The sequence below is a fragment of the Serinus canaria genome, chromosome 2, assembly GCF_022539315.1.
Source record: "Serinus canaria isolate serCan28SL12 chromosome 2, serCan2020, whole genome shotgun sequence".
NCBI lineage: Eukaryota > Metazoa > Chordata > Aves > Passeriformes > Fringillidae > Serinus > Serinus canaria.
The window spans coordinates 90,941,983-90,953,251 of record NC_066315.1 but is presented as its reverse complement, the minus strand read 5'-3'; the positions used below and the strand labels follow the sequence as shown (position 1 = coordinate 90,953,251).

The 11,269-nt window shown below is 39.1% G+C and overlaps 1 protein-coding gene across 1 annotated transcript in view; it reads left to right on the top strand.

The window, feature by feature from the left end:
* Positions 1-1,362: 1,362 nt before the first annotated feature.
* Positions 1,363-11,269, top strand: part of LOC103815655 (dynein axonemal heavy chain 5-like) — a 148,880-nt gene continuing 138,973 nt past the window's right edge. The window contains exons 1-7 of the mRNA XM_030238620.2: positions 1,363-1,525; positions 4,279-4,364; positions 5,832-6,020; positions 6,136-6,210; positions 8,512-8,598; positions 9,704-9,775; positions 10,343-10,444. Coding sequence (XP_030094480.2) covers positions 1,363-1,525; positions 4,279-4,364; positions 5,832-6,020; positions 6,136-6,210; positions 8,512-8,598; positions 9,704-9,775; positions 10,343-10,444 — 774 coding nt within the window. The remainder of the gene's footprint in view (positions 1,526-4,278; positions 4,365-5,831; positions 6,021-6,135; positions 6,211-8,511; positions 8,599-9,703; positions 9,776-10,342; positions 10,445-11,269) is intronic.

Below are 11,269 nucleotides of genomic sequence, written 5' to 3'. Positions count from 1 at the left end.
TCAAAGTCGTCGAAATCTTTGTGGAAAAAACGAACAAACAAAAATGCCAATAAAAAAACTTCACGACTCTTGTGAGGTGTTAAAGCTTTGGGTTGGAGTGGTCGCCTACTGTAGTGGGTGTCGTGTGGGAGAAAAAGGAAGCACACGGAGTGGTTTCTTCACGGCATAAGTTGTTAAGTGTTGGAATGGGCTGCCAAAGGAAGGTGATGGAGTCACCGTCCCTGGAGGTGTTCAGGACATGACTGGATGTGGCTCCGTGCCATAGTCTGCTTGACATGTGCGGTGTTGGGTCAACCTGGGTGGACGCGATGACCTCAGAGGTCTTTTCCAGCCTAACTGATTCCCTAATGGAAATGGATAAGCTGCACTTCACGCGGTGCTTTCAGATCCGTGTGGAAGCTGCCTATCGCGGCAGAGGAGAAGGGGAGCTCCTCACTCGGCCCGTGCTGGGGCTGCCTCATCACGCCTTGCCCAGAGCCCAGGTACGGCAGAGGAGAATGGGAGCTCCTCACTCGGCCCGTGCTGGGGCTGCCTCCTCAAGCCTTGCCCAGAGCCCAGGTACGGCAGAGGAGAAGGGGAGCTCCTCACTCGGCCCGTGCTGGGGCTCTCTCCTCACGCCTTGCCCAGAGCCCAGGGCGCTGACGTGCAGCCCGAGATGTGTCGGGAGCGTGCTGTGGCCGCCGGGATGCAGCTCTCACCATGACCTCCCCTGGCTCGGCGCCTCACAATCGCTGAGGCTCAGGGAAGCTGCGTGCTGAGGGTTTAATTTATACGTGAGAGAAAACTACTTTTTCGCTAGGTAGTTAAGAAATGAGCACCGGCTTGCTGCATCCAGTGGGAAATGGGGCCAGGCGAGGTGCCTGGTGGGGGCTGGGTTGCCCGCTGGGTTTGTGTAGAGGTTGCCATAGCAGCTGCCAGCCGCTCCAAGTGCCCAGGAGAGACCGCAGGAGTAAAAACCTGCTTGGGATTCAGCAGGTGCGGCAGCCGGCGCTCGGTGCCCGGCACTTCGCGGCGGAACCTGCGCCTGCAGGAGCTTCCCAAGGCGCTTAACCTGTCCCCCAACGCGTGAGTTCCCATCTGCGGCAGTCTGACTGGAGAAAAACTGTAGTTATGCAATTAGAAATAAAGTTTTGGTAATAGACACCCTTAAAGAAGATTTTATAATTTCGAAAACTGCTTAGATCTTCTCTTTTTAAATTACCGACTGAAAGCAGAGGTATTTTTTTTCCCCTTTCCTTGCTAGTCTATCATATTGATGCTGTAACAGGGATAAAAATACTGAAGGTGTCTTTATTACAATGCTACTCTGTGCAGTCATTTTCCGTATTGTTGATTTAGGTTGATTTTTCTGGGGTGGTGCAGATGGAGGAGACTGTGGGAGGTGAAACCGAGTTGGGGGGACGAGACGAGCCCAGTTCCTCTCATGGTCACTCTACACAGCAGGAATCAGAGCAACTGAGAGCAACACAACTTTCTTCTAAACCTCATATTGATCTCTGTCCACCTCTCATTGCTATAAAAAAAGGTAAGGAAAAAAATAATAAGTACTTAATATCAGATTTTTATGGGAAAGAAAAAATCCAGGAAGAAAATGAGAAACCAATTATTAAGTAGAGTGTTTAAGTTTATATATACTGGGTGGGTATGTGCTATTCTGAATCTGCCAGTGTAGGGACTGTGTGTGCTGAATGTGCAGTTTTCAGTTTTATAAATAAATATGTACATATAAATAAATGCATATATGTTTATATATATATAAATATATGTGTGCATATATATATATATATATATATATATATATATATATATATATATATATATATATATATATATATATATATGTATCTACAGGATCATCCGCAGTGCAACTCTGATACCATAGCAGATTTCCTAGTGTTGAATCATAGTAACATGATTCAGACCATTTTTAAAAAATTAAATGAGTAGTAGTCCATAATATAGTGTACTTTACAATATGAAGCATATTATGGTATTTCTTTTCTGCAATACTTTACCAGAGGGAGTAGATTAAATTAGTAAGTTCAAAGGTTATTAAACATAGACATCTACCGCTGTGCCTGTGGGTGCGTCCCTTCCCTATGTCCACTTTGCTTATGTAGTCACTGACCTTGTGGAAGAGGATCATGCTAGAAAGTGAATAAATAAATATTCATGGCAACTGGGAGAGGGGTGTGAGGCCTGGAGGAAAGTTAGAAGGGCGAAAAGGAGAACTAAAAGCTAGTTGGCCTCACCTCAGTCCCTGGGAAGGTGGTAGAGCAGCTTATCCTGGATGCCATTTCCAGGCACATGAAGAACAAGAATGTGACTGGGAATAATCAGCATGCATTTAGCAAGGGAAGAAGTGTGAACCACCTCATTTCCTTTTGAAATTAAATGATTGGTTTGGAAGGTGAGGGGAGTGCAGTGACTATGGTTTGTCTTTTCTTCAGTAAGGCTTTTGACATTCTCCTGTTGAGAATTTTTTGTTGTTCCCCTTGAGGTGGGTTAGATACACATTTGTGCTGAAATATAGAAAAAAAAAATAAACAATGCTTTGGACAGTCTTTAAACCATAACTGATTCTACAGGAAGTCTGAAAAGATGCTTCTTGAAGCAATTCTTTATATACACTTGCACCAGCACCAGTCCTGTGAGCATCAGCATGGAGCACCTCAGCCCAGCCTTGGGTCCATCCCCCAGCACCAGCTCTGCTGCCCAAAGGTGGATTCTGAGCCAGGCGTAGCAGGATGGCTAAAAGAAAAAGCAGTGGCTGTTTCTTATCACCAAGGGAAACTATACTCCCTTACAAGGGATTGTTCTGCTTCTGGTATTCCTTCCTGCTTCCAGCCAGTTAACCCCTTCTGCAGCTGGACCTTCTTGCTCTCTGTGCCAGATTATTCCTGGGTTACAAAGTACCACTGAAGAGCAGTTACAGTGTAAATTTTCTCCTTTGCTCCTGTAATCTCCTCATAGAGAAGCTATGGAAGTGTGGGCTGTCTGAGCCGAAAGTGATGTGGATTGAAAACATTGAACAGACAAGGTTCAGAAAGAAGGTAGCAGTGTACTCTGGGGGTCCAGTCCTGTTCAACATCTTCATTAATGATCTGGATGATGGGGCAGAGGGTACCCTCAGCAAGGTTGCTGATAACACATAAGAGGGAGGGTTGGCCAATAAATCGGAAGGTTGTGCTGCCATCCAGAGGAGCCTAGAGAGGCTGGAGAAAATTCCTTCACCTGGGGATAAACAAGTCCTTGCAGCAATACTAGCTGAGGGCTGAACAGCTGGAAAATAGATTGACAGGAAAGAGCCTGAGATTCCCGGTGGACAGCAAGTTGAACATGAGCCAAGAATGGCTCTTGTGGCAAAGGAGGCTAATGATACCATGGGATGGATAAGGAATATTGCCAGCAGGTTAAGGGGGATGATCCATCCTCTCCATTCAACACTGGTGAGGCCTCACCTGGAGTAGGGTGTCCAGTTTTAGCCTTCCAAGTACAAGAGAGACATGGTTTTACTGGCTAGAATCCAGTGAAGGGCTATGAAAATGATGAAGGCAGTAGAGCACCTCTCCTGTGGGGAAAGGGTAAGAGCTGGGTCTGAATGGGATCTTCTCTATGCATGTAAATACCTGAAGGGACCATGTAAAGATAAGGTGTACAGAAGAGGGACTCAAGCTCTTCTCCACAATGTCCAGTGATGGGACCAGAGGCAATAAATGGTGGAAACTGAAAAACAGGAGGTTCTCTCTGAACATCAGGAAACACTGTGAAAGTGACCAAGCACTGGTGCAGATTGCCCAGGGAGGTTATGGAGTCTCCATCCTTGGAGATACTCAAAAGCCATATGGAAACTGTCCTGGACAACTGGCTTTAAGTAAGCTTGAGCAGTATCCCTTCCAATCCCAACCATTCTATGATCCTGTATATAATGAATATTAATCAGGTGAAAAGAGATACAATTTGATAGAAAATTTATATGGAAATCAGTGCTATTAGAATTCAAGTTTTAGTCACAATCTTATTATTTATATAAAATAGATTAAACAGTAATTCATGGAAGTTTGGTGAGCTGCTCATAAGCATTACTGCATGCTCCACTGGAGATCCTATTTGCTGCCAATGATGGGATGTAAATATCATTTTTTGAGAAATAAAATGGTCTCATTTTCCCCAGTATGAGAAGACGTTATCCAGCAAATATGAAGACACAATACTGCAGGTCTTGTAAATGCATTTGTTGTATTTGAATAATTAGAACTTGTAATTTCTTTTAACTAGAGACAGAAAGCAAGTCTCATAGACATGGAGGGAACCTGAAGACAAGGAGCAGTGAGCTAGGATCTTCTCTGACTACTGTTCTTCCGGCAAGTGTTTTTGTTCTAAAACAGGTGGTGACTCAACTACCTTTTGTCCCCTAAATGTTCTTCTATACAGATTTTTCTTTAAGTCTTCATTGACAAAAGCTTTTCTAATATTGAAGCATGCTGATTTCCTCCAGTCTCTGTTAATTGCAAGGAAAAATAAACAGTGAACCACTCAAAAGTGTCTACAGTGTTAGGGCACTGACTTTCTGTGCTCATAATGTATGTTGCTCGGATTTTGCGTTCTTTGACATATTTTTTTTTTATCATCCACTGGTTAATACCCTTCCTTTGCCATGATGGAAATGAATGTTGTTTGAGAATACTTGAATAAGGTCATACTGCATCGGGGAAGGCATATGCAAAAAAAGAGATCCAGTTGTTGACATGGAAACCAGAGATGATAAAAGACTGACATAGTTGAACTGGGAACTACGTGGTGAATCACAATTAGCTTGTAGAAATATCAAAAGGGTACTGAACAACAACTACAGGTATTCAGACATTGTCACTGTCTCCTGATGTCTAAGAGGTTCAGGTAGAGAGTAGGTGAAAAACATCCATTCAGAGTCTGTGATAAGACCAAATGGTAGGAAGCAAAGGTGCAAGCTGGCCAGCTTTCTTGTATTTTAATCCAAGAGTAGGGTTGATTAATTACAATTCCAATTAGTGTAGAGTACTGGGAAGTGATATAATTTTTCTTTTTTTTCCCTCCAGTAAAAACTGTAAGGTACAGAGACACTTCAGACATTTACAAACCCCAGATACTCATGTCAGTGGGAGCTGTGTGTAGAGGGAAATGATCCGTGTGGTTACTTATTTACCCAAATCCTTAGTTTTCCGTATAGCTTCTGAGGATTTTCTGACTTAAAAATGTTGGTCACTATATCTATTTTCAGTCTTGTTCACACTGATAGGAAGATTCTGAAAATTATTTTTTTACATAAATCTCCCTCTTTATAATTGCACTGCTACCTTTATATGATCTGTAAATTAATCATCAAATGTATATTTATTCCTGCGGTGACCGATTTTATAGTGATTTTGTTTATTTATTTCCTTTAGGGTAATAACTTGATATTATATATTAAAATACTGGCAGTGTTGAGATCAATCCCAAATCTGAAATATGGACATTCAGAAGTTTGGAACCTGGGATCACAAAGCGGAGATTTGAATGAGAGCTGTTATAGTGCTAAATTTGTATTGTGACCTTAGCATGGATCAAAATTTGTTCTGAGATCCTGGAGTTTTAGATATGTACTTTACATACCAGCTTTATACTGAGAAATAATTCTGGCCTAGCAAGTTAATTATTACTCTTCTTTTCCTTGTACATTCCTTACATGTAATTTTTTCATGTTCCTGCTTGATATGACGTTTATGAAACCAGCTTAAAGATTAACAATATAAAATAAAATCTTTAAGTGAGGAAAAATAATCTTTCTCTAACAAACCTCTATTTTGTAGTCCACTGTTAAGAAAAGTAAAGTACTTTCCAATGAAAGCAGAAAAGAACTAGCCAAGCAAGCCAAAGAAACCAAAGAGGAGAGAAGAGCTCAGATAGATGGAAGACACAGGTATTTGATATCAAGATTAGCAGATGGGATAGACTTGAGTGAGCAGCAAGTGGAGGAGACTATTATTTCTGATGACAAGGTAAATACTGATTAAATTGTTATTACAAGAAATATTTCCAAAATTTTGAGTGTTTTGAAGCTATCTCGCAATTATTTACAATTGTTTTGTTTTTTGGGTTTTTTTTTTTTTTTAGTTTCAACTAGTAGAACAATTCTTTGCCCCTAGTGGACCTAAAAAGTTGATCTTCTTTTACCAAGATGTATTGCAGGTATGTTTCCATTATTGCTTCTGCAAAAGCAAATTTGCATTCTTAAAAAAATAAATCCTGTGACTTGCAGAGTTCAAAAAATCTTAATGGATGTTTTGTTTTGCTATTTATGCCAGTGTGGAAAGATTTTGGATCTCACTGTTTAAATACTTCCATCTTGGCTTACATGGAAATTGCAGGATGCCTTGTGGTGTAGTTTGACACTGTTCTTGTTTTCACAAAAGAAAACTTTAAAATTGCCAAGGAGAGTAAAAATTCAGATTTCAAAAGTGATAAAGATAATTCATGGTATCCAGAGTTTAAAATACTAGATTAGCTAGCATACGTATGATAGGAATGGGGGAGCTATCTGTATAAGAACCAGTTTATTTTCTTTTGGTTTGAACTGCACCAACTCCACTATGGATAAAGCACTCATTCAAGAGTGTGAAAAATTATGCAAACTCCTTCTAAATTAAGGTGGCATCATGTTCAGATTTGTCCCATTCTGCAGAAAACAAGTTTGGAAAACTGTGACTAGAAATAAGGCAGTTGTGGTCCCCAAGTTGTATTTTTCACTCTTTAAGTTTTGAGGAGAAGCCTCTGCATAAAGAGGGAAATAATTTGTTCAGCTTCCACTGAGTATATCAGAAGGTGCCAAGTGACCTTGACATTGTCTAACTCTTGTGGGCTTCTGGAACTGCAGAAGTCCTTCATCAGTCCTTTCAGATTGTGCCAGAGAGGAGCCATGGTAGGGAGAGCTAATTCACCCTGTGGTGGTATTTTGGGCTCGTTGAAGAGAAAAACTCCCCAACTGATAATTCTTCATCGTCAGTTAAGTCCAGAATGAATTACAGAATCATTATAACTTAGATAAATTAAAAGAACTTTTGAGTGTTCCTGGGATTGCTTAGAGACTTTGCAAAGCACAGAATGAACTCTGCTGTCAAAACAGTTTAATCAGTTTTTCGTTACACTGGGACTTGGCAGGCACATTTCTGGGATGAATGTCTTATTCTCTGACTTAAATCAAGATGAAACTAAAAATCTTGACATTGTTTTCATTAACTGACAAATCAGGAATATATGCCTAGCCTGGGTTAAATGAAACGTTTCATTGCTGCATTTAATTTTGTTTTATTTTGACCCTTTTAACCATTAAAAAAAAAAATTGTGAGAGTTCTGTTTCAGAGGCAGCATAGCATGGCATTTATACTTTCTGATGGAAAGTATAAATGCCATCTCTAGCATCTTCCACCATATTTTGATGAGTGAAGAGATCTCATTAATTTGACTGTTCTGTCAACAATTTGATTTCAAGCACATTGGAGAATTGGAGTTTATTCAAGGCAGTGCTTGCCCTGTTATTCTTGGAAACAAAATATGAGCAGGGCAGACTATTGGCCTGACTAGTAGGCATGTCCTTACCAAGATTTGTCAAAGATCCTTTCTTTGCTGCTTCTCATCTCTCCATCTCTCTTTTTCGCCATCTTAGATGCATGATGTTCGCTTGAAACCACCTGCAGGGGTCAGCAGATGCTGGTTTGGGGTGGAAGTGAGGAGCCACCCCTGTATAACACACATCTCATGTTGAGTCTAGCAGGAGCTGAGCACTTGACTTCCTAGAAAGAAGGCTCTCCTCAACTTTAAAGATAAATATACCCGCAAGCTTGTCCCACATCTTTTTCTGTCACATTCTTCCAAGTTTCAACAGATTATTTTCCAAAATACATGACACATAATTAGAGGGGAGCAGATCTTTGTTAGGTTTAGGCTTTATTGTTGCTTCAAAGAGAAGAGGTTAAAGATACATGTCAGTGGAGAGGGACCAGTGGCAGCAAGGCTTCCCTGAGAGGAAGTTTTTCTGTGATGTCTGGTTAAAGAAATGGGCCGAAAGCTAAATTTCTTTGCATTGTTGACAGAATCTAGCTGATGGCATTGCTTGTGAGTCCCATTCACAATTACATTTTGACTTTGCAGGCCAAGCATATGATTGTTTCTGTGAGACATTCAGTTTGTTTTTATAAATCTGAAGTGATTCAGTAGGAATCACTTCAGATTAAATTTTGTTTTCTTTTCTGAGACTTTTCCCCCTTCTTGTTTTTGTTGTTGTTGTTTTCTGAAATAATGGGTCTGTGAAACTGTTTACTGGGATTCAGGCGAAGCTTATTCTCCAGAGAATGCAAACCTCATGATTTCTATCTGGAAATTACAAACTGAATCAGAATGGACTTAGTTATAATTCACATATTCAAATGGAAGAAGTATTTGCATGATATAGTTTTTACTTTATTAACCTTTTATTTGTATTTTAATTGCTAGCAAAAGTCGAATGCATCACTGAGGCCAGATGGGTCAACAAACAATTTGCCTCAGAAGAATTTATTTATTACCATGGGTTCCACAGAGGTATGGTTGAAAAAAATCTTTAGATGACATTTAAAAAGTAAAATATTGAAAAGGCTTAACAGTTCTGCAGTGTTATACAATTTTTAGTAATCCTTGGATAGATAGTTAAGTTCTTATAATGCAGGGTCTCCCAGCATTTCTTGAGCTGAGGTTGGCCTTCATCAGTAAAGAAGTAGTGATTTCACTATCTGAGAGGAGAGCAGGTCAAATAAATCCTTGTTAAAAAATTGCAGATCCTAACAATTTTTTAATGACTGCATGGTAAGTGTTTTCTAGGGCTTGTGCGCTTCTAGTTTAAAAGTGCAGTTCTTCAGTGGTTTTCTATGCCCTTTCATATAATAAGGCTGCACATTACTCAAAGAATACCTTTAATAAATCCTTTCTTCCATTCAAATTCTTTTAATAACTTCCTCCCTGTAATATCTAAGCATTAGTCAACAGCATATTCAGAGTCGTCATTAAGATTTTTGATTAATTTTGACATTTTCCATCTCTTTTGGGGAAAATTGGCTCTTCGTATACAATGGTCTTTGAATATGACCTGGTGATGCTTTGGTTTTCATTTTCGTTGTTGTTGTTTCTTGTCAGCCCCAAAGAGCTTATGTTAACATTGTAAGGCTAGAAAAGACATAGCAGAAGAATTCTTTCCTGCTTTCAGGGGAAAAGTGAGTTTCATTCCTCTGCTAATTGAACCAACTAGAATGGATTTTCAAATTTGTTGCAGTTGAATTTTTATTAGGTTTGTTATTAGATTTAATGGATAAATAAACAAAACAATCCTCTTTAATGGATAAATAAACAATAACAAGAAATAGCCTGGCTCACAAGCTCTCCCTGTACTGCATTTTCTTAGTAGAGGTACAACACTGATCCAGTCTGTGCAAAAGGGCATTTTTGCCATTCTTGTGCTAGGGACAAAACCGTATTTGATTTGAGAAGGGCAAATTTTCAAATATCCTGCATACATTTTCATTATCTCTTTTAGTAATTGATTTTTTTACGGTTTTTTTTCCAGCACATTTTTAGGGTAGGTAAATTTTTAAGTAAAATACTTTATAGTATACTTGTATTCTTTTTAACTGTATGCATTTGGTCCTATTTTCAGGACTTTACAGGAACTTGTGCATTTTTCCTAAGAACATCAGATGAAGTTATAACTGCATCAAATGTCTCTCAGGTGAGAGCAAACTCATGCAGTATTCACATGTTCATATTTTCTCAGACCTTTATTCATGCACCTGGAGTCAGAAAAAAATAGGGAATGCTTTCATGAAAATGTCTACTTGTATGATTAACGGAAGTTCTTTTTCATGTGTGTAAGCATTTGTGATAAGGTGAAATTCTCATGATTTATAAATTAGCTACTGCAGTGTTATTAAACCCCAAGATTTTAATTAATAAAAATCATTTTAATTAGTCATTAAAATATAAATTTTAATGACAGCAGGGAATAAGGACCTAAAGTGGAATATTTTAAATAATGAGCCTAAATTATTGAAATGCTGCACTTAAACTCTATCTTTTAAAACAGAGATAAGTCTTGAAACTAACGTAAGGTTTTCCAGCCTCTCATGGTTTGTTGTGTATAAAAAAGTACTGTAACAGCCTTCTCTGACTTTCAGAGATGCTCATGTTGCATAGCTATGGACTGTGAATGTGTCTGCCACGTATCTAAATTTCACACAAATAGGGTAATGCTGCAGAAGTCGACATACATTGTGCTAATTTTTGTTTCTTCCCAAAGGAGGTGAATTTTGGCATGTTTGACTGTACTAATGGAAATATCCTTCAGGGCCTGGAATTCTTCTTGTCCCAGATCATGATACCAGCACTAAAATCCCAACAGGTAATCAAACAATCAGTCTTTTTTTCTCAAGAACACATGCAAGTAAGGCATGTGGCTGCTGCAATTCTGTTTGTGCATCTGTTGGACCTAGAACAGAGGATATAAGAAGCTAAAAGTCTAATATAGGCTTAAATGAGAGTAATGCAATTTGTACATATACAAATGTTTGAAATTCATGTAGCTACTGTTTATTTTCTAGCAATAGTGCCAGCTTTAATTATTATGACAAAGGAGAATATAACACAGCAACCATACCAAGTTAAAGCTGCAATGACTTTATGAAAACTAGATAAAACCTGGATTGTTAGAAGTGTCTAGTCTTGGCAGCACTAGTATCAATCCCTTACTTTATTCTGGAGCATGGACAGCATGAACAGTGTTATATTCAGAATATCCAGCTTCTCTGAGTTGTCCTCCTTCTGTGGCACTTGTAAAGCATCAGTTTGTTCAGGTGCCTCTGGAAGTACATGTTCAGAGGTAGCAAGTAGAAAGAAGCTCACTGTCTGCTGAGGATGATGGTGTTGTATGCTGCTACCATACGCTGTCATTTTCTCTCCCCAGGAGCAGAAAGGGACTTTAGAGTCTGTTTTCTCTGTTCAGAAGGAGAAAAATAAAACTAAACAAAATACAATCCAGTGTGAAATCAGTGACAGCTGACTTCAGAGTCAAGTCAGAGTGAAGTCAGAGACTTTTATTTCTTAGAGCCTCTTGCTTGTCTGTTTCTTCTTGTCTTACCAAGTAATTAAATCAATGCACACTTTAAAGTATTGATGAGTATATTTTAAAGGTTATGTTGATAAATCTTTATGCATGTCCATGAACAAG